Source organism: Crocodylus siamensis, chromosome 1 (genome assembly GCF_052110815.1).
Source record: "Crocodylus siamensis isolate JL-2025a chromosome 1, ASM5211081v1, whole genome shotgun sequence".
NCBI lineage: Eukaryota > Metazoa > Chordata > Crocodylia > Crocodylidae > Crocodylus > Crocodylus siamensis.
Window position 1 is genome coordinate 20,658,330 of NC_143395.1, and position 23,681 is coordinate 20,682,010.

At 40.6% G+C, this 23,681-nt stretch overlaps 1 protein-coding gene across 5 annotated transcripts in view; it reads left to right on the forward strand.

Annotated features, from left to right (window-relative positions):
* NBAS (NBAS subunit of NRZ tethering complex) overlaps nt 1-23,681 on the forward strand; it is a 378,957-nt gene that overhangs the window by 343,417 nt on the left and 11,859 nt on the right. For all 5 annotated transcript variants that reach the window (XM_090031852.1, XM_090031878.1, XM_090031881.1 and 2 more), the window contains 2 exons: nt 3,572-3,711; nt 12,374-12,518. In XM_090031852.1, coding sequence (XP_089887978.1) covers nt 3,572-3,711; nt 12,374-12,518 — 285 coding nt within the window. The remainder of the gene's footprint in view (nt 1-3,571; nt 3,712-12,373; nt 12,519-23,681) is intronic.

The following is a 23,681-nucleotide window of genomic DNA, read 5'->3' on the forward strand; positions in this document are numbered from 1 at the left end:
GGAGCTGTGGTTGCAGGGGCAGCCCACATCCTGGTTAGTGAAGGGGTCAGGGGGAGCTCTAACTGCTCTAATAGTAAGAAAACTAAAAGCAACCAGCAAAACAGATAGGTATTTAGAATTCATTTTATTATGATGAGAGAGAGAGAGCCTCTGGTAGGCTTCTGATTTGCTTTAACACTGGAGATGTATCAGTAGAACATTGCCCAACTGATTGCGTGCACTGTCTCTCTTTCTGTGTGTGTGTGTGTGTGTGTGTGTGTGTATATGTACGTATGTATAGTTGTCTTTTGTTTTAATTGAGGAAGAACATGGATTTCGGGGTATTTTACAGAGTGACTTTGGGTTTGTTTTTTTAATCAGGGATTTTTCAGTTTTCAAATAGGGAACACCAGAATTCCTGCTAGTGAGGCAAGTGGCGGGACCCTGGCAGAGGAGCCTGCTCAGAGGTGGCACCTTGGACCCAGCTGCAGGTGGCAGACATCCTGACCAGTTTGGGGCCAGGAGGACATGCTTTGACAGGTCATAGCAGGCCACCACACTGGGAACATCTTCCAGGCAATAGCTGCCCAGATTGCCAAGCAGGGGCACACGTGGCAGTAGTGGTGCACAAAGGCCAACTCTGCAGCTACAGCCTACTGATAGCTGGCCCAGATAGGCAGATGCCTCTACTGGCTGTGCAGTCCCCATCTGGGTCTGGCAGGTGGCAGCAGGTCACAGCCAGGCAGCCGCCTCCACTGCCAGACTGCTGCAGTGGGTAGAGGGTGCAGGAAACTCTCAGGGCTGCATCAGCAATCCAGCTGAAACAAGGGGTAGTGTCCCCAGGTACCAATTGGCCGGGCCCCAGAAGCTCCTGAGAGCAAGTAGCCCTGAGCTACTTGACAAGGTGGCTTTTTGTACTGATGGGGCAAGGACAGGACAGCTTTTTACGCTGCTGGGACAAGCACAGGTGGTGGCCCCAGGCTCTAACTCCCCCTGGCTGGAGATCTGGGAGAAGCCAGGCAGGGTTATTTTGCCCCAAGTGGCACAACCTGCCCCACACCAGAGTGCATGTCCAGGCACATGTGCTGAGGCAAAAAGCTCCGGCTCAAATTTCCACTGTTTCTATTTGAGCTGCTTCAAGCTCCCGTGCCTGCATGTGTGGATATGCCCCTCCAGTCAAACCTGAGTAATCAGCAGGGGAGGCAAGTGCACCAGAGCTGGATTATTCTCCTGTGGCAGGAACTCTCTTAAAGCCTCTTTTTTTCATGTTTTTGAGATAAGTAAGTTAATACTCTCTGCAAGAATTTGTGTGTTGAAGATCTTGATAAGACTCATGTATGTTTTATAAAGATGAGATTGATCAACCTTCCAGCGTTAGAGCAGTATGCGATGTGTACGTTCCAGTCTAGGTACAGTATGTATTTTTTTGTTGGCAGTGGGGCGGGAAGGTTAACAATTATGTCATAGACTAACATCATTTTTACACCTAGCAGTGATGCTCAATAGGCTAATTAACCGTGTGTTGCTAGTCTTTATAAAAGATGGGTTAGTAAAATAAGTTTACATCATCTCGAAGCCAGTCTATTGTAGCACTCATGGTTCAGCTTTCCATAACCACCCTTCATCTGTCACAATGAGCTTTTTGTTTCGTATTCTGTTTCATTTAATTTCATTTCATATGTTGATTTGTGTCTGACAGAGCTGCCCTGAAACTTTATTGGGAAGGGTGTGTAAGTCTAATAAATAAATATTAATGCTACAACATTTCTCACCTTTGTTGTTAACAGAGAATTAAAAGCATATTCAGGGTTTTACAGTAGTGAACAGTTTGTGCAACTGAAATGAAGTAAGCTCAGCTAACCATCCAAAGCAGCACTAATTTAGTCTAACAGTGGTTAAGACTTATTCATCTGGGAAAGAGTTCTGAGGCAAATGAAACAATAAGACACTACAGACTAGTTCGACAGGCAGTGATAGCTTTGCCTGATCAAAATTTGAGTCCTGGAGATATTAAGAAGTCTCCTGTGGCCTTTTCCAATCTTCATGCCATGCTTCATGTTCTTTCTCTTTTCCCACTCTTATTATTTCCAAGCTTTTAAATGCTGTTCCACTCCAGGCATATTTACATGCATAAGGGACAATAGGATATTGTGGGGTGATTTATGCAAGTAACTGAATCACTGTTAAGTAGTGTTTGCATTGTAGAAAATGTTCAGCTTCATGTGCTAAATATTTAAGTTGCCTGTATTTTTTTTTTTTTAAATCAAATAGCATGTTTTATTATGTGTCACTTTCAGGGACACCCTGGAGACAGTAGCAAGCAGTTTTTAACATTGAATATTTTAGAGCCACAAATTGTCTAGGCAATTCAACAAATCAGTGGCAATCTCTATTTTCCAAACTTACTTGAAAATTTTGCTTTTAATGTCTTAGAGTCACTCACTCTGAAATGTTGGGAATATGATCTTTAATGTTTTCATGGTATTAGAACTGAGAGAAACTTTTTCCTCCTCTTTTTTAAGAACTACTCTAGGACTGAAACAAAATAATTAACATTTAATGCTATGTATCTGCAGTTGCGCTGAATATAATATTTGATGGTTTGGAACATTTCCAGATTTGGGGAGAAAATATTATTCAATACTTGAATGCTCTAATGACAGACGGAACACATTTGTATTTACTATTTAAAGCTACTTTGTGTTGGAACAAATTATTTTAAGCTGAAGAAAACTGTACATGTCAAGACAGTGATTACCTATCTCATCTAAACCCCTGGCCCCCACCTCCTTCAGGTGCACTAGAAAAACTTTTAAACAGAAGGTGCTTCTCATTTAGTAGCAGCCTCCATTTAATAGCCAGACATTTTACCGTGTACATTTTTACCATGGAAGCTGCAGAGTAATTACGTTTAATAGAACCTGTCATCTATTGAAATCCACAAGGGATGTCAACTAAATTCTAGTAGAAGTCTTATCTTTTAAACAAAGATGAATGCTATTCCAGAGGTAAAGAGGAGGTGTTTTTATTTAAGCTCCCTCTGCAAAGAATTTTTACAATTCTAATCCGTTGCAGGTCTGTATGGAGAACATACATTTAAGATCACCTTTCGAAGTTTCTTCCTCTAGTGTGGACAAACTAGGCACTGCAAGAAATTGAGGGGCTTTTGTTGCATGCATGTCTACATCTGTGTATACATTTGTGTGCACGCACATATGAATGTGTTAATTTTGTAACCGAGTAACTTTCATACAAGGACTCTTTAAAAGTCTGAAGTATGTGTGATGGTTAAGATAAGAACTTGTAGGCAGATGGGTTATTTGAACTAATTCAGTATTCTACCTGTATGGGGTTTTAATGTTAGTTAAGTAATTTTGCATCTCTGCACTTTCCTACTTGAAATGTAGTTTAAGTTGAGGGGGGGAAAAAATTAAATGGTTCCCAGGAAAGTTGTTTGGGCTTTGTTTCTGCACTATTTTACAATAGAAGTGTTCCTCAAACACAATGCATAACACATTTTATTTATTGTTACCAAAGTAAGCCAAAGTTCATTTGTATCCTCTTTTCATATGGCTTTACTGTTCTTTTCTAGGTAGAGATAATTGACATTGAAAACGAAGAAAAGAGGTACAGTCTTTTCCTGGAGCTCCTGGAATCTAGTCATAGTCAATCTCAATTTCAACATTTGGTTTTACTCCTTCAAGCTTGGCCATCTATGAACAACACAAGCAGGTAAGTTTTCTTCAAGAAGTCACCTGATGGAAAAGCGTGATTACTTTTGAGTTTGAAATTTAACTGTGAACCTTTCAAACAATCTGCAGTCAGTGCATTCAAACAAAGTGGTACAAAAAGAAAGTGACAATCCTGAAAAGTGCTTTTTTGGGGAAATCTGAGCATATAAATGTGCTAATTTTGAACTGAATTCGTACAAGAAATTTTCTTCTGAAATGTACTTTGCAGAAGGCACACAGTACTTTTGCTTTTCTCCTTCTGGCTTGAAATAAAATTAACTGGACTAGTTTTAATAAAGACCTCTGATGTTTGATTTAGAAGTTACACAAAATGCCCTAGCTAGTGACACTAGGGAAGATGTACAGATAGGAAGAAAAGAGGAAGGTATGAAGTTTTTTTCCTATTGCAATTCTGGCTCCCAAAAATTGTCTTGAAGAAGCTGTTCTTTCTGTCGCAGACCACCAAAGGGCCTTTCCTGCTTTTATACATGTCCAATCAATAGTACATCTCCAGTCAACACAGCTATTCACACTTCTCACCTCAGAATGTAGTATGTGGAAAGAAGGGTTGTATGTTGTTGCAGCTCCTGTCTAGAAATAATCAAGTATTTTTTTTTTCAACTTAATGCCCATTCTAAAGCAATTTAATGGCAGTCCATACTTTAACATTTTTCATCGTATTATGTTTGTACCAATTCTCTGTCTTCCTTTCCCTTTCTTCACATAGTCAAAGGTGATTGCTTCTGGATGTTTCATTTTTTGCAGTGCTTGGATCGTGACTTCCGAGATTTTAAGAGTCTTTTGCTTCTACATTATGCTATCAATAGTCATCCAGCCTTCCATCTATCCTTCAAGGAAAGCAATAAAGTTAACTTTTTATGGGCTAGCCAGCAAAGAATATCATCTTTCATCTGTCAACAGTTAGGTGAAAGAGGCTGGTTATTAACTTCCACTTAACTCTGAGTACCTTGTGTCATTGATCACGTTCTGTTTGAACTTAAAGAATAGATCCGGCAAAGAGCATATATAAACGTATTTGTGTGAAAAGCTAGGGCATAGCCTCTTCTTGAAAAATATTTATTCTATATGCATAAGGTACCAGTATGTTAAAAACCAGTCTTCAGAAATCATTTACCTTGAAGCCTGCAGTAGAGTTGAGATTTCTGAATCCAGAATTAAGCTTCATTTATTTTATTTTATTTTTTTTTTTTACTGTCGTTTCCTGAGCAAAACACAGCATTTGTAAATGTATTAAACATTTATAGAGGGTTACTCTATAGCTTGTCATGAATTATTATACATATAAATTAAAGTGGGACTCACAAATCTTTAATGTGTTAGAAATGGACAGATTCATTCAAAGCACCCAGTCCTGGGCCACCCCCCACAAGCTTGAGTCTGCTGCCTGCCTCGGCCGGGCTGCCCAGACCCATTCACTGCAAGTTTGTGCCTCTGTTAAATGGGGGAGGGGAGGCCGGGAAGAGGAATGGAGCCCCCCCTGCCCAGGTCCCAGCCCACCTGAGCTGGGATCTGCCTAGCTGAAGGGAGCCTTGCACCATGGGGGCTTCTCCTCTGCTGGGCTGGGCTGCCCAATTCCACCCATCCCGAATCCGTGCCTCTGACCCGTGGGAAGGAACAGGGTGCCCCCCCACCTTCTGGCCTTCAGCCTGTACAGGCATCTACCTGCCTTCCTCAACCAAGGAGCGATCATGAATTCTGTTGACTAACAGTCCAATCTGCGCATCTTAGAGAAACCTCAGGCCTCAGACTTCATGGCTGTCTTTACTTAGCCTCTGATTAAACATAAGGATGTCTGCAATAAGATTCAAAGAATTCTGCTAACTTTTACTTATATTGCTTTAAACAGTAAACTTGCCAACCTGCCAAGACCACCTTTATTATTCTTTCTAGGTCATTTTTAGATATGACAACCTAAATGAAATTACAGTCTGATTGTAACTGGTATATTGTAGCTAATTAATTTACTTTAATCCAGGAAGAGCTTCTAACTCCCAGTCTTAGAATTTTCTATTGTGATGTTTTTGGGTTTTGTTTTTTTTGAGGAATACATCTCTGGAGGCTGGTGATTTTTATAGAAAAAAATGGTTCAAATACCCAGGGATTCCCCTGTCATGTCTCCTTTATCTGTACTAACCTGACCACCGACAGCTATCTGGGCTGCTGCATTAAAATTGTTACAGGCCTTCACCTGCTGTCTGCTCTACTCTTCCAAAGGGAAGAAGCAGAATTAAATACTTAATTATTACATGTAAGTTAGTGTTTGCCATACATGTACTATAAAGTAACTGTACATCACCTTCTCCAGTATCCATTTTGAGATGCTAAAATGGCTGCCTGAGGAGGAAAACATTCTCCATTCCTTCCAACATGTTTTTACCACTCTTTTGTTTCCTGGCTTGTTTGTAAGGTGTGTTCTGTTCATTTTATCCTCTATCCTTGATGGGCTCCATCCCAATATTCTCATTTCTCTCTGTTCATAGCTAGATTCAGTACAGTAACAAGATATACCCTTTTTGTTGTACCCAGTCCACTTTGATGCCAAATAGCACAGGAAAGATTTGTGGAGGAGGTGTTGGACAAATTAAATTGTATGTCCTCGGCAACTGAGGATGGACTAAACTGCGTGAGTGTAGAGGGTTGCTTTAGTTCCAGTAATGTTGGCATTTGCACAAATTATATATCTGTATTCATATATGAATATATAGAGAGAGCTATAAATGTATCTACACTCACTATAGGTAGGGTGACCATGTATCCCAGATTTTAGAGACTGTCTCAGACATTGTCCTTCCCAGCTCTGCTTCTGAGAGCCACAGGGTCGGGATTTAGTTTGTGTGTGTGAACATGCATGCTGGTGTCCCCCAGTGCTTCCACCGACCCGGATTTCCTTACCCAATCCTGGCTTTCCCCCCAATTATTTAGTCACCCTAACTGGAAGGCCTAAAAGTAACTGATACCTGGTATTTTGACATGAAGAAATTGCCATCGTTGTGGAGATGAGGAGAGTGGGAGGGGACTGAAATACCAGCCTGACATTTAATTTAAATAGTGAAAATGTGAGAATATTTGAAGTCAATGTAGTTGAACTAGTAATGAGCATGCACAGGGTTTGTAAAAGAAAACAGGAAACTGTATTTTCATGTACTTCAACTCCCATCAATGTCACTGGGAGTTTGTCAGTCATATTTGATCCTGATAGCTTTATTTTCAGAACTGCTGAGCTCCTCCAGCTCCAGTGACTTCAATGAGAGTTTCAAGTGTGTATGCATGTATTGTTAGAGGGGAATACAAGAGGAGAGAGCAAACATAGAAACTGCAGTTGTATTAATAACAAAACATGATGGCCTCTACAGCATAGCATAGACATGCTATTGATCTAAAACCACGTAAAATATCTATTCCTGGCAGCCTTCTCCAAAAGTATAAGTTACTGCCCACAAGCACTGTGCAGTCATACAGGACCTTTTCAAAATTACCAGTTGTTAATTATCAGGAGTTTTGTTCACATTGATGATTACTACTCAGTTGACCCTATATTCAAACCCCAGCTGCTGCATCCTATATCAATAACACTAGCAAGCTGCAGATTTAATATCTCATAATAATATTACCAAAGGTAATCCCAGAAAAGAGCTGCTCCAACATCTGTAAGTGAGTATTTTATTAAACAAGCTGTTTTAAGGGGAAAATGACATTTTATAATACTTGTTACACAGAACAGTTTTCATCTCCTAAAAAATAAAACTTAAGTATGTGATTATTATACCTCTATAAGTGTGAGGAATTTTACACCCTGTTGTGATAGGATGAATCTGTTGGATACACAAGAGTGTTATCAAACTAAGCCTATATTTTTCTTCTATTTTATGATCCATAAGACTATTGTATTATTGAATATTTTTAGCTAACTCAGTTTTTACTTTCTATTCTTAACTACTAACACTAATCATTTTTCCACACTGAAGCTCTGTTTCCTCTTTTCCCCTTTCACAAAATGAACAAAAGAGTTATCCTTTGAAAAATAATCGGCATTTGACTCTTTTTTTAAAAACTGCAGTGCAAAGCAGGATTCTTTTTGCAAACTTTTAATAATAAAGACTCTTAAATTTTTAACTCCTTTTTATTGCACCCTGCTGGAAAGACTTTAAATTTCAAAAAAGCATATGGATGTTGACTTTCTAGTTATTGTGCTTTGTAAATCCTCTGAAATTCTTCATGGTAATGAAGAATCATTTGGTAACTAGAGAGGCTGTGTTTTGGGTTAGGGATCCAAAATATCAGAAATGCTCCTTCCTTGTGGCCCTCCTACCTAAACCTTGGGTCTCAGTTTTCATTTCAGTGGTCACTGATCAGAGAGCTCAGATTCTTTCATAAAGCTTCTCTAGACTGACTGCATATATTCCGTGTTTTATTCTTCCCTCTTCTCTTTTGCTCGCTACCACTCTATCCTCATTTCTCTGTCTTTTCTTCCTACTTGTATGCCAGTAAATTGATTATGTACCACTAGCTTTGGATCACATTTGTTTCTGAAACTGCATTTCTGAAGAGCCTAAGCTACCCTGATAATTCCACAGGCAGCGAGGCTCCGTTTGACTGCAGTTAAGCAGTGTGGTTAGTTTTTTTCATCTTTTTACTACTTGAAACAAAATTTCGAAAGAAACTCTGAGATAGGGAAAACTATGATTACTGAAAATTATCAAGATTTTGCAGAACATTTTTTCTTTTGCAGTTTATCTCTTGATCTGATGCGAATAGCCTGCTGAGTTTTGAATCGACCCATTTGCTGAATTTGTTGTATGATCTAGCCACAACCAGTCCTAGTTTTCTTTAAAACACGTGGCAACATTTTCCACGGAGTTGCTTAGCAATCTCCAGCAGGATTGTCATTGCCTTTCTTTTCCTTGCTCAATTTTACTCCCTCCCTTTATTAAGATGACAGTTCACTGTGCCCAGCTCTCGTGGTTTTTTCACAAGTACATGTGGTTCTTTTTCTTTGAGCCACAGCTCCTACAGTCCTCTGAATACACAAGAATCATTAACAGTAAATTTCCAGCACTCATGACTGAGAAGAAAACCTTGGAAATGTGACCTGAGAGTACTAGATGAGTTCAGAAACTGCTAGTCAAAGAAAGGAAATACACTTCAACAACTAGCCTAGGGAAATTGTGAAATCTCTTTCACTGGAGATTTTCAGGAAGAGACTGAAGAGGCATCTGTCAGAGAGAGTTTAATAGCTCATCCTGTATCTGTTCAGGGGGTTGGAGTATGGCCCCTGGCAGATGCTACATGTATGGTGAAGTTGTGTTAATCATACTGTAAATTGCAACATACCACACATTAAACCAATTTATGGTGCCATAAAATGGCAAACCAGCCACAAACATGTTCCGTGTGTAATACAGAACATCTTTGTGACTGTTTATATGGTGCTCTAATTTCTACCTGTGGCGTGCATCAGGCTGCATAATGTGACTTTAAATGTCCGTGCACTGGAAGCCAGTGGACTCCTTCCCATACACCCACAGGGACATTTAATGCTGCAGTGTACAGCCAGAAGCCAATCTGACGTTGGCAGCTGGGAACAAGGAAACTTCCTTTTTCCCAACAGAAGCTTCTTCACCAGGGCACATTCAGCTGGGGTCTAGAGCTAGATTAATCTAGATGTCCCTTAAGATCCCTTCCACTCCTAATATTCTGTGAACTTTTTACTTTGGCTTAATATCAAAATAGTAAATAAAAAAAAACAAACCATGACTTTTGGAAGTTTGACAACGATAGTCTTGTTTTTTATTTTCACAAACAGCCAGTTTTAAAACCTTCCATTCTCTTTATTACTTTGTACAATTTATTAACAACTCAGTTTTAGTACATGTGACTGTGTGTACAGATCGTTATCATGGCCAATACAGCAAAAAAATATATATATTTTCATGTATCTGAAGATTACATTTTAAGCATTTTAGGTCATGTAAATAGCAAGAGAGTGAATGTTTTTGTAGTATTTGGATTTTCAGTTTGAATCCAGAAATTCAGTATTTTTTTCATTAATATCAACATGAACGAAAACCTTTTTAGAACTTGCAGAAGGATCTTGTTTGAGGAGCCAGGAGAAGATTTTAACCCAATTGCAAACACCTAGGAAGGGATCCCCCCCACAAGAAAAGTTGGTGATGTTGTGCCAAAGAATCATATTCATGGTCAGACATATGAAATTTTTACTTTTCAGCTTCTGTTGATTTTTGAAATTAGTTAATATTTATATATCCTATAACAAAAAGGATGAAAGTCAAGCAGTATATTCTACCAAGTGGTTCTTGCTGATTGAATTGCATTGTTCAGGATCTTCCATGTCCCAGAAGACCTTTAACAGTAGATTAAGCACAGCGCTTAATATTCTTTAGGAAGGAATGGTTTAATTGTCCTCACTTCTGCTTATCCTGAGATCACTGCTGAGAAGCATACCCAGCTCAGTAACACCTGTTCAGCATGCACCAGAGCCTGGAAATTAGAAAATGCCTTTCACACCAATGCCACAATACCATTCTCAGACTATTTCTCAGGTGTGCTATTTCTTATACACTGAAGGCTTCCCAAAGCAGGTGAACTGGCTAATTTCCGGTATTTAGCATGTATAGAGTAAAAAATAAACAGCGTCAAATTTTTATTGGTAGCGGTCCCTAAAAGTTTAGTCATAAAATATTACATGACCATGTAGGTCTCTTATCTACAATTTATTGAAGTCTCTGATATTAGAAAGAGCTGAATGAGGAAGGTAACTAGGAATAAGCCTTAGGAGCAATGGTTTTTAAAAACACATGGAAAAAATGTAATGATCCCTTTCTCCCTGTGCCCCTGGTTTCTATTCACTCTTTTTTTAAAGTCTTTCAGACTTTATTTTTTCTTCCCAGTGGGGGGTAGGGGCATTTTTTTGGTTTGTTTTGTTTTTTTTTTACTGTAGAGACAGCAGCTATAAAAGTGAAAAAGAGGCAGAGGGAATCATCAGGTTGTTAGGGGCAGAGGGAATCATTAGATGCAAGAGACATCAATCAACAGGAACTATTAATTTAGGCAGTGGCAATGATGGAGCTGCATTCTTCTTCCTTCCTGTCTTTATTGGGGAATCACTCAGCAACTGTACACACATTCTAGTTTGCCATATGAAATTACATGCCTTGGTTCGACCTAGCAATTTGGAAGCAGAGAGAAAGGAAGTGTACCAACAAGTCTTGTAGCAAAACCACATACAGTGACTGATTGCCTGACTAAAATTTGTTAGGAATAAAGATGACCATTTTTAGGGTGCAGACAACTTTTTTTTACCGTGGAATACATTGATTTTGCTCCACAGTAAAAGTGGAGTGTACACATTTTACTCCAGGTTGAAACTGCTCTGTAGAAAGTGGGAAGTAACTGTATGCCACTTTAAGTAATACCAGTGTAAATGGTCTTGTGTATGTTTCTCTCGCTAGTTTCATCTAGGGAAGATTGTAGCTCAGTGCAAGACATCTTCACTATCACCTAGTGCCTAATGACCAGGTGTTGTAATAATATAGCTGTAAACAGTCAGCTTGGGAGATGTGTGAGTGTAACTTACTGTGTGATTACTGTATTTACTCAAATCTAAGATGAGGTTCTCCCCCCTGCCCACCCCTGTCCGTCATTACCATGCAGAGAAGCCCCTCGTCTTAGATTCGCAAAGAACGTGGGGCACAGGCTGCAGGCAGCTGCTGCAGCTCAGGCTGGTTCTGAGCCCAGGTCAGGGCCAGACTCAGATGCACAGCAGCTGCCTGCCCTCCACTCCCTCCCCCCCCCCCCCACCACTTCATTTGTCCTGTAAGCTCTTTTTCCACCGTACTATCAAGCGCAACTCAGCTCCAGCTCAGGCTGGGTTCCCTTCCAGGCACAGAGCACACGGGATCTCCATTCCCTGCCTGGGCAATTAGCAGTGTTGATGCTGTGTGTGGCCCAGGCTCTATTCTGAGAGGGAATAGAGCCTGAGCAGTGTCTGATGGCAAGGGGGCAAGTGGGAAAAGAAAGAGACTGTGGGGAGTGGTTAGGGGGAAGGGTACAACTGTGGAGAGTGAGAGGAAGGGGCAGAGGTAGAAGCTGGGGGTGGTGGTGTAGGTGTCAGGTACCAGAAATGCTGGAGGAGGAAGAGGCCGAGGGCCCCCAGCCACTGCTTTCCCTTCTGTAGCAGTGGAAGCTGGGGGGGGAGGGAGGACTTTAAGACAACCCTCTGATTTTTAGTTTCTATACCTGGAAAATTGTAACAAATTTCTAAATTTTCCATATATTGAATCCAGTTATTGGGAGGTCATCTTAAATTCGAGGTCATCCTGGATTCGCGTAAATGCAATAACAGGTCTGTCCAATCCCTTGATCAGTTCTCACTTAACTGCAGCAACTGTCTTTGTATCTACTGTGCACATCAAGATAGGCACATTATCCTTTGGGAATCATAACAGGCTGCCAAAATGATATTTTTGTTTTAAAAAGCGGGGGAGGGATTGGGTTTTTCTGTTTGTTGGTTTGTTTTGTTGTTTTATTTTCCACCTCTTTTCATCACATTGTACCTTTTGTTTTATTCAGTTGTAAATAGTTTTCTGAAATAATATTTGTCTTCTGTATTTCTGACTTTTTAGGGCATGCCCAGCTAATAATCCATGGGTGAAACTAGGTACAGTAATGCTGTTGAAGTGTCCAGCTGAGCAGAAGGAAATTATGGGGGATGAAATTTTGAAGATCTGCCGTTCTTTGTACGAGACAAAACACAGGCTTCCAGTAGAGGTGAGTTATGACTTCAAATGCCCTTGTACAGTGAGTAGAGGTGTTTGTGGGAAAATGGCTAATATAACATTACTTGCTGTGCTTAAGTAACATTTAGCAAGAACCACTGCCAAATAAGACCAATAACTTTCCAGCTATTAAACATGGAAAATTAGTTGTAAAGAAGCTCTGAAACAGTTTGGCTTTAATTGGCATACCAAAGTAGTTCTTCTTTACAAGTACTTTAATATTCTTGTTTCCTAAATTAATTATATATGCTCTCTTCCATATAGACTTCTTTGTGCCCTGAACTACCACAGCATACTGTACACATACATCATACCTTTAACCACGCCGCAGTTTAAAAAAATGCTTCCAATCTTAAAGCTTTGGACTCATGCCCAGGCATCTTCTGTTGTTACGATTTGTCCTGTATCTGAGATTCATATAATCACAGTCTGCATTACAGAAAATAACTAATTCTAAAATTATAAGTAGTAGAATGGAAACCAGTCATTTCTTTTTACCTTAAAATGGAATTAAGGAGCATCTTGTAGAAAGTAAAGGGTAATGCTGTTAAAAACAAATAGATTGTTTGTATTTACACATCTTAAAAACCACATATGGGACTTGATTCCAAATGTAGGTTGTGAGAAGAAACAGATTTCATTTTTAATTACAATCCATGGAGTAGATATACACATGACCCAATTATACCTGCTTACACATGGTGAGAAATATGTATGCTGGTTTGGAAAACAATTGTTACTGTTACTGTAATTTATGGAAAAAAAAAAAGAAAAAAAGAAAAACACAAAACAAAATAAAACGACAAACATAAGTAGTTGCTTTCTAAACCAATGTGACTACTCCCAGAGAGAGATATTGTCTTGGGTAAATAGAAACAATAGGATGGAACAAAAAGCAAAAATGCCATTGAAAGTCAGTGGACTATCACAGCAGGTTTTCTAAGGATAGGAGATTAGCACAAAAATAAAGCATAGAATAAATTTTTACTTAGTAAAGTTACTGTTGCATTCAGAACTACCAAGATCTGATCTACACAGGGCTTGTGCACCACTACAACTACTTTGTTTAGAAGGTTCAGTTTTTTGCAGATATATTTCTACCAGTGCAGCCTTTAGCATAGATACACATATGAAGTGCAGTTTAGCTTATTTTCCTTCCTATTCAGGAATAGTTATACAAATATAAAATAGCTGTATACTAATAATGCCCAGCTTGATTTCCTTCTGTGATAAAGTAATAAACTTTTTTGATGGGACAGCTGGCTTCTGACACTGTCTCCCACAAGGTTCTCATTAACAAGCTAAGTGCAGACTAGATAGAAGTATTGTAAGTTGGATACTTAACTGGTTGGATTTTCATGGTCAATGAGTAGTCATCAGTGGCTCAATGTCTAGTTGGGAGGAGGTGCCAAATAGGGCTCTCCAGGCATCTGTCCTGGGCTCAGTATTGTTTAACATCTTCGTAAATGAAGATGTGAGAAAAGTCAACAGCATACAGCGTTGTATTAACGGGAGTGTCTTTTACAAATCAAGAACAAATATTCTTCTGCTCAGTTCAGCACTGGTGAGATGTAACCTGGAGTATTTGTCCCGTTTGGGGCCCCACACTTCAAGACAAATATGAACAGATTGGAAAGAGTCCAGTAGGGAGCAGCAAAAATGTTTGGCAGCCTAAGAAGCATGACTTAGGAGAAAAGGCTGAAAGTGGTAATTTAGACAGTAGAAAGAGAGTGTGAGGGAATTTGATAAGTCTTCAAGTACCTGAAGAGAGATGATATCTAACCTAAACTTCCCTTGCTGCAACTTGAGACCATTGCTCTTTGTTCTGTCATCTGTCACCACTGAGAACAGTCTAGCTCCATCCTCTTTCGAACCCCACTTCAGGTAGTTGAAGGCTGCTGTCAAGTCCCCTGTCAGTCTCCTCTTTTCTAGACTAAATAAGCCCAGTTTCCTCAGTCTTTCCTCATAAGTAATGATCCCCAGCCCCCAAGCCATTTTTGTTGCCCTCTCCTGGACTCTTTCTAGTTTGTCCACATCCTTTCTGTAGTAGGGGGCCCAAAGCTGAACACAGTACTCCAGATGTGACCTCACCAGTGCTAAATAGCAGGGAATAATTACTTCCCTTAACCTGCTGGGATCCCAGTATGCCATTATCCCTCAATGACACAGCTAACGCTTGGCTCATATTCATCTTATTGTTCGCTGTAACCCCCAGATCCTTTTCTGCTGAACTGTTCCCCAGCCAGTCAGCACATCCTGTACTGCTGCATGGGATTGTTCTGTCCTAAGTACATGACTTTGAACTTGCCCTTGTTGAACCTCAAGAGATTCCTTTTGGTCCAGTCTTCCAATTCATTTAGGTCTAAATCCTAGCCCTACACACCAGCATAGCTACTACTCCCCACAGCTTGGCGTCATCTGCAAATTTGCTGAGGGTGTACTCTGTGCCATCTTCCAGGTCACTGGTGAAGACATTGAACAAAACCAGCTCCAGGACCAACCCCTGGGGCACTCCACTTGATACTGGATTCCAACTAGACACCAAGCCATTGATTACTACTCTTTGAGCCCGGTGCTCCAGCCAGTTTTCTGTGCACCTTACAGTCTCTTCATCCAGCCCATACTTCCTTAGCTTGCCAGGGAAAATGTTGTGGGAGACCATTTCAAAAGCCTTGCTAAAATCAAGGTAGACCACATCCACTGGTCTCGACACATCCACAGAGCCAGTCATCTCATCATAGAAGGCAATTATGCTGGTCAGGCATGACTTGCCCCTGGTGAATCCATGCTGACTGTTCCTACTTACTCTTTTCTCCTCCAAGTTCTTAGGAATGGATTCCTTGAGGATCTGCTCCATGATTTTTCCAGGAACTGAGGTGAGGCTGACTGGTCTGTAGTTCCCTGGATCCTCCTTTTTCCCTTTCTTAAATATGGGCACTATGTTTGCCTTTTTCCAGTCAAATGGGACCTCTCCTAATAGCCATGAGTTTTCAAAGATGACGGCCTATAGATCTACAATCAGATCATCCAACTAGTTCTTCTATTCGTTCCTCTTAAGTGTAATAATTTTTGTGGGTGGCTTCCATGGTGCCTTAAACTGAATGTGTGGCAGGACCTTGCTATGCAGCCTGAAACTAGCTGCATGGCAGGGCTCTGAGACTGACCCTAGGACCCACAGTCAACTGATTATTAGTCTCAGCTCTGGGACTACACTAGAATCGTGAACTCGGTCCCATGCAGTTGCAGGGCTCAGATAAACTATTTGTCAGTCCCTGCCTCAGGACTGTATCAGTTCACTTGGTACTGGCTTTCTACTGGCCCATTCAAGGGAAGCCTGGCATCATGACCCCAGGCTTCCCCTTCACCGGCAAGCTGTAATGGCATAATTAGGATCTGATCCATGATCCCAGAATCCTGCCATGTACTTGTGGCATGGCAGGAGGCACAATTGTTGGGATCTCAGAATAGATCCCATTGTGCCATTAAGTGAACATGTGGTGGAGGCTAAAGACAAAGACTGGCCAAATTAAAAACAAACCAAAATTAAAACTAGTAGATCATTTTGTAACTATCTGTAGCATTTATAATTTTGTCAGTGAAGGCTTATGAGGTCTGGTGTGAGGGGAAAGGAGGGGACCCTCTTTCTGTGGACATATCATCATTGCAGGCTTCTCACTTCTGAGTCTCTAGGAGTAAGACTCTTAAGAGTTACTATAGTTTCCTATATGGTTCTGAATACAGAAGACCCAGGAGTGATATCACAGCAGAAAAATGTTCAAGTAGTTTTTTCTTCCCTTGTCAGTACTATATGTGCAGGTCAGTCTGCCACTGATCAAATTGGCCAGATGGATTAAGAAATGTGCTGCCTTTGATAAATTAGTTATCGATTACTGCTTGAAACACATTACCAGGCTTACATGGCCTAGTAATAGCAGCTCAGGATTCTTATCAACCATGACACTAACACCATTTTCAGCAATCTAGCTAAGGTTGTGTTCATGTTTTCATTTTATTAACTCCTCTGTAAATATTGCTCTAGGCAAAACTTTCAAATGCGAGGTCAGTTGGAAACTAGAGCAAATCTTTTTATACAAATTGTTACAGCATATGTGGAAGCATTCCTGCGTGGTGTGTGTATGCATGTGTTAACCTAAATGTATGTTCAGTAGAAAGGAGTGAGGTCAGACATGCTGCGAGCTAAATAAAAACCATAAACAGAACATATTTAAGGATTAAGTAATAAAAGCCCTTCACTGTCCTAAAATGAATATAATTTAATATGAAAGTCTCTTCATGTTTCAGATCTTTATTTGATTAGTTCCTTCTTTATCAAAAATGATTTTTGTCAAAAAGAACCGAGATTTCTGATGAGTCTACACTATTCTGGTTCTTTTGCTCCATAGGCCAGTAGTGCTCAACCTTGTGACCTCATGGGCCAGGTGACTGGCATGGGCCCATCTCTGGGCCAGATCGGGCCCTGGGGCTCAGCACTGCCTCCTCCCTGCCCTGAATGCTGGGATTGGGTCCTGGGGGCTTGGCACCTCCCCTTCCTACCCCTAGGCACTGACTTTGGGTCCTGGGGGCCCAGTACTGCCACCTTTCAACCCACCCCACTCACTGTGCCCCGGGGCTCAGTGTCACCTGTATTTGACCCTGCTTACTGGGATTGGGTGCCAGATCCAGCACACAGGGCCCAGGACTCCCATGAGTCCAGAGATTTGGCTGCAGGGGATACATGGGGCTGCAGGCCAGAGATTGATCACCTTGCCATAGGCAGTCAACCAACAAAAGAAAAACAGAAATCAACTGTGCTTTGGCATGGACCAGCCAAATCTCTGAACCCATGGGAAGTCCTGGGCCCTGTATGCTGGATCTGGCACCCAATCCCAGTTTTGCCCCCAGTGATCCCTAAAGTATGATGATGTAGATTGTATAACTTGTTCTGTTGGTACAAATACAAGTGCAGCAAGCAGTTACTTTGGCTTCTGTTTCCCCACTGAATATGGGCCCCCTCTGCTTGGCTCCCCAACACCTGCCCTCTGCCTGTTTTCCCCACGGCATCGGTGGGGACTGGCTGAATTTAAAATGACCATCCAATAATTAAATTCTATACATGAAAAATTATAACAAATTTATAAATTTTACATGTATAAAATCTAATTATGGGGGGGGGGTCATGTTAAATTAAAAGTCTTGGATTTGGGTATATACAATAATTATAAACACCAGACAGTATTTGTAAAATAAGTATCATCTTATAGCAGTGCAGTGATTTGGGTAAAAATGATTTCTTAGTCTCATTCCAGTTCCAAGCAAACAGGTATATAGCTGTCCAATGAGCATGACTGTAATGTTTTTCATAGGTTCATAGATGTAAGGTCGGAAGGGAAGTCAGTAGATCATCAAGTCCGACCCCCTGCATAGGCAGGAAAGTGTGCTGGGTTCAGATGACCCTGGCCAGATGCCTATCTAACCTCCTCTTGAAGACCCCCCAGGTGGGAGAGCACCACCTCCCTTGGGAGCCCATTCCAGATTTTGGATTTCTAACTGTGAAGAAGTTCTTCCTAATGTCCAGTCTAAATCTGTTCTCTGTTAGCTTATGGCCATTATTTCTTGTGACCCCCAGGGGCGCCGTGAGTAGAGCCTCACCAATTCCCTTCTGTGCCCCCATGATGAATTTATAGGCAGCCACAAGGTTGCCTCTCAACCTTCTCTTGCAGAGGCTGAAGAGGTCCAGGTGCCCTAGTCTCTCCTCGTAGGGCTTATATAGGGAAGTTAATAGGTGTGTGTTAGTTTGTTTTTAAATAAAAGCCTTGGCCCTAATACATGAAAGCTCATAGGCATGTGCATAAGCCATAATGATTTCAAAATATACTGCCCAGTAGACCAGCATATGTAGTCCATCTTTATTCAGGAAAGCATTTAAGCACATGTCTAATTATGACTGAGCTAGCTGCTTTGTTAGCCTAATAATGTTGAGTCCTTTGGCTCTGGCTCTGAGCACAGGGCAGTCATCCAGAGCCCCAGAATAGATTGTTCTAACACTTATGAAAAAACTGTGTTACATGTAACTAATAGGAAAAAAAATGCTGAAATACTTGTGTGATCTGAGGTTTATTGCTGTAAAAGAAGCTATGTTAATAATATACATTAACAGCATTTCCAGACTTACATAGGCTAACTGAATTTTCATACAGTATTCTACAATAAGAAAGTAACTATGTTTGAAAAGCAGTTTTTGGCTTTCTTACTTATGGGTTTCAGAAATGCTTACAGCACCTAAGATAAATATCACCCAAAAAATCCATTCCTCTCATGTATTTCCCTATTACAATACTTAATTATGTTCAATGTAATTTTAGATATAATATTAGATTCTTAAATTATTTCCTTTTTCTTCTCTTCTCCTACAATATCAGAATACAAATATGTGACTCAACAACGTGGTTTGCTTTCTGAAAGCCTTTTTATATTTGTGTCCTGTGCTCATAACACTGCTTCTTCAGTTATGGTTTTGATGAGTTATCAGATACAAAGTGTTACCACCATAATAAAACTGGTTTTTCATTCAGGCTGTATATCCTGCAGCCCTCAAAAATGTATTTTTGTAACACAGAGGTGTATAGGTGGCACTAAATTGCGATTTGTAGAACCCGTAGGACTTCTGGAATCAGAAAGTGTAAGCTTTGCATTTTGTAGTCTTCTTTGTGTGATGGTGATTAGAAATAAAGTAGAAAATTGCAATGTCAGAGGCTTAATGAGGGTTTAATATTTTAAATTTTGATAAACCACATACAGCACCTTTACAGCCACTCATCACATACTTTTGCAATGTTAAGTGTCAGTAAAAGCTGTCATCAGCAAATTTGGGGTGCTTGGGTACCAGTAGCAGTCTAGTCACAACAGCACAGGTATTGATTTTGGCTAATTTACCCAGACCAACTGTAGGATAAATTAGTCTCCATTGGAACTTAGTACAGCTGTGGCCAAGTTCTTCCTGCTACCAACCTAACTTCAGGTACCATTACGGTATGTTACAGTCTAGACCAGGAATCAGAAACCTTTATGAACTGTAAGCCACCATTTTGTGCATTGGTTGCCTGCTGGATGTTGCAGAAGGGATGACAGCATGTAGGAGAGGAATGCAGGGCAGAGAAGGTGCCCCTGGCTGCCCCATACCATTAATCCCCATCAGTACCACAGGTTGTGGTGGGCCAGATTCAATCTCTTTTGTGGGCTAGATGCAGCCCTTGGTCCATATATTGCCAGCCCCTGGTCTAGACATACCCTTGGTCACTCCTCAATTGTACAGGTGAGTCCTGGCACACTGTCATATTTCATCAGTGAAAAACAAAAACTCAGCATAGTGCAGACCTTTTTTATTACCAGGTATCTTGAAACGTTATGTCATCTCCTATGTAGCAAAATGCGTTCTCAGCCCTGCCTGAACAGACAACAGTTGAATGCATTTGGAAGGGGTTGAGCTGCTGTTGATGTCTGCTAGTTTTTGTACATAAATTTTCCCAGCAGTGCAGTGTTCCTGCCTGTATCAAAGGAGAGTATGCCAGGTGATATGCAAGCATTTTTGCCCCCATGTCTTCCAGACCTAATCTAAGGAGTGAAAAATGTGTAAATTTTGGGGGGTTATCATAATTGCCTCCAAATAATGCATCACTCACTGTTATATTGTATTCCAGGATACGAACTCTAGTCAAATGTCCTGCTCTCAGAAATGCAGTTGGAAGAGAAGCTGAAAATAATTTGGTTAGAAAAAGGACCTCAGCAGATGCTGTACATTAAGCTCTCAATTAAGATCCCTAGTAGCAATCACATCTATATCATTGGTACATAATGCCCTGCTTTACCATGTTTCCAGTTGTGTAATGAAAGAGATGCATAACTAGTGAAAAATTATGTCTGTATCTTATCAAGGATTTTGGTTACCAGATTTATTTGTTGTTAGAGACTTAGGATGGCTTCCAATAAAAACAGATACATTCTAAAAATAGATATAAGTTCCTCATCGTAATGTATTCATTGCGTCCTTGACTAAAATGCATAAACCTCATTGAAGCTGTCATTCATTGGAAGGACTTCTTCTGGGGCAAATAATAGGTTTGGTTTTCTGTAGTTAATCTGTTTAGCTTTAAACCTGGATGGTAAAAAATAAAAAATAAAAAAAAAATACCCATTTAAGTAAATTTTTAATACTAGTTATCTGGTGAATTTTTGGGTCAAGGACTGTCTTTCAATAATCACCTGGGGATACTAAACATTAAAAGTATGTCTGCAATAATGTCTAGGTTATAAACTACTGAGTTCACACGAACAGAATGCTGTTTCATCGTGTTATTTCCATGGTGACTGTCAGTAGAAACAAACATCATTGGGAAGATTCAGAGTGACTGTATCTTAAAACTTAGTCACTGGACAAGACTCGTTTATATGTAAAAAGAATGGCTCATACTGTAGTAGATCAAGTTATCTCTTAATCCAGACTTCTTTAATTGTTCGGTAATCCATTTATACAGCACAGGACCTCCTTTAAGGACAAACAGGCATGAGGGTGTTTGCCTTTTTGGCTAACTGCAATAGGACTAGATATGTATTTGGAAATAAATCTGCTACACTGTAATTGTGATGCCAAATTTGTGCTGGATTGTAAAACATACAAATGCCAGTTTCCTGAGCTTTCTCCAGTGTGAGAAAGAAAGCTGTAGTCCCTACTGACAATGGTCTGAAGAAAGCTCTAGGCCCTACTGTCAACAATGTTACCCCTCTCAAATTGTGCACTGGTGAAACCATTACAGATAGAAGCAAGCAGATGTCTCGCTGGGCTGAACACTACTCAGAGCTATACTCGCGGGAAAGAAACATCACCAGTGAATCACTGGACTAAATACCAGCTCTACAGGTCATGCTAGAGTTAAACAAGAGTTAATCAAGAGTAAATTGGATGCTTATCTTGCTGGGATCCTATGACCCCAGCTGACTTCCTGCCCTTTGGGCAGGGGGCTGGACTCGATGATCTCCCGAGGTCCCTTCCAGCCCTAATGTCTATGAAATCTATGAAAATCATAAACATGGAGCCCACTGTAGAAGAGCTAAGCAAGGCCATTGATTCATTACCAAGTGGCAAAGCTCCTAGAAAAGATGGCATCCCAGCAGAAATTCTCCAGTGCGGGGAAAAAAACATACTATCATATCTTCATCAGTTGCTACTCAAATGCTGGAAAGAGGATAAGGTACCACAAGACATCCATGAACCAACTATCATCACCTTGTATAAAAATTAAGGAGATACGGGTGACTGCAGCAACTACAGAGGTATCTCGCTACTAAGTATAGCAGGAGAAGCTTTCTCAAGCATCATCTTGGTGCGCCTACAACAGCTGGCGAGTTGTGTCTACCCTAAATCTCTGTGCAGATTCAGAGCCAGAAGATGAACCATAGACATGATATTTTTCCTTGCATCAACTTGAAGTGCAGAGAGGAATACCGACCACTGTACATCACCTTCATGGATCTAACCAAAGCATTTGACACCATCAGCAGAGCAGCCCTATTTGCAGTCCTAGAAAAGAAAAGATGCCCACCAATCCTGTTAAGTCTTATTCCTTCCATGACAACATGAAAGAACATGCCTTCCACAACACCATGAAAGCAACTGTTCAGTTTGATGGGTTTGCTTTGGGCAGCTTCAAGATAAAAAGTGGAGTGAAGTGAGGTTGTGTTCTTGCCCCTACACTCTTTGGAAACTTCTCGGTACTCCTGAACTGCTTGTTTAAAGATATGGAAGGCAAACTATACCTTCACAAGATCAGATGGGAAACTCTTCAACCTGTTATGACTCCAGGCAAAGACTAAAGTTAGAAAGGCGCTTATCAGAGGGTAAAGCCATTCCCCTTCCTCTAAAGTTAGAAAGGTGCTTAGTTACCGATGATGCTGCCCTCACAGCCCACAACAAAGACCTACTACAAGAATTCATGGATCTCCTTTGAAGAGCTTGTCAGGCATTTGCTGTCATTATCAGCATAAAGAAAACAGTTGTACTAGGACAGGGAGTTCCACAAGATTCATCAATCACCCTTAGTAGGAACCAGCTAGAAGTAGTCCAAAAGTTCAGCTATCTGGGTTCTACAATAACCACCAACCTCTCACTGGATGAAGAACTTAATTTTCACATTAGAAAGACTGCCACTACCTTCAGCAGACTAACTGAAAGAATATGGAACAACTCAAAGCTTACCATCAAGACCAAAATGCTAGTTTACAAGGCTTGTATACTCAGCACTCTCATGTATGGTGGGGAAACACGGACAACTTATACACATCAAGAGAAAAAGTTAAACATCTTCCACCTGCACTGTTTAAGCTGCATCCTCAGTATCAAATGACAAGACAAAGTTAACAACGCAGAGGTTCTTCAAAGGGCAAATTTACCAAGTGTGATAACGCTACTCAGACAGAACCAGCTATGCTGGCTAGGCCATCTGAGCAGATTGCAAGATGGACGTATACCCAAGGACACACTATACGGGGAACTATCAGAGGGAACAAAAGCAACAGGACACCCCAAGCTTCGCTATAAAGACGCATGCAAGCAAGATATGAAGGTATCTGGAATTAATCCTGACCAATGGGAAACTTTGCCAAGTGATCGGAACAAGTGGCATCATCATCTCCACCAGGACATTAATGTCCATGACAGGAATTGGCTCCAACAGCTTGAAGAGAAAAGAGTCCGTAAGAAGCAAGCAGCTCCGAACCACGCAACCATGACACATACATTTGCTGCAACCACTGCTACAGAACATGCAGATCTCAAATTGGACTATTCAGTCACTTGAGGCACTGCAAACCATCTACGTCACAGGCTGCAATATCCACCATCTCTTGCAGACAAAAGGATGCCAATACTAATAATCTCCAGTGTGAAGCACTGGGTACAACTTGACAATACTGAACTCTGGTATGAGGAGCTACTCTGCTTCTTCATTTGTTTCTACCTGATAGAGGCATATTAAATTTCTTCCTGAACTTTGCAGTACTTCACTGAGCGCAGTAAAAATATTAATCCCACAGATAGCAGCAACTGCTCAGTTCTTTTTTTAGGAAAACCTGTGAAAGTTTGAATGGTGATACCTCGTCCACC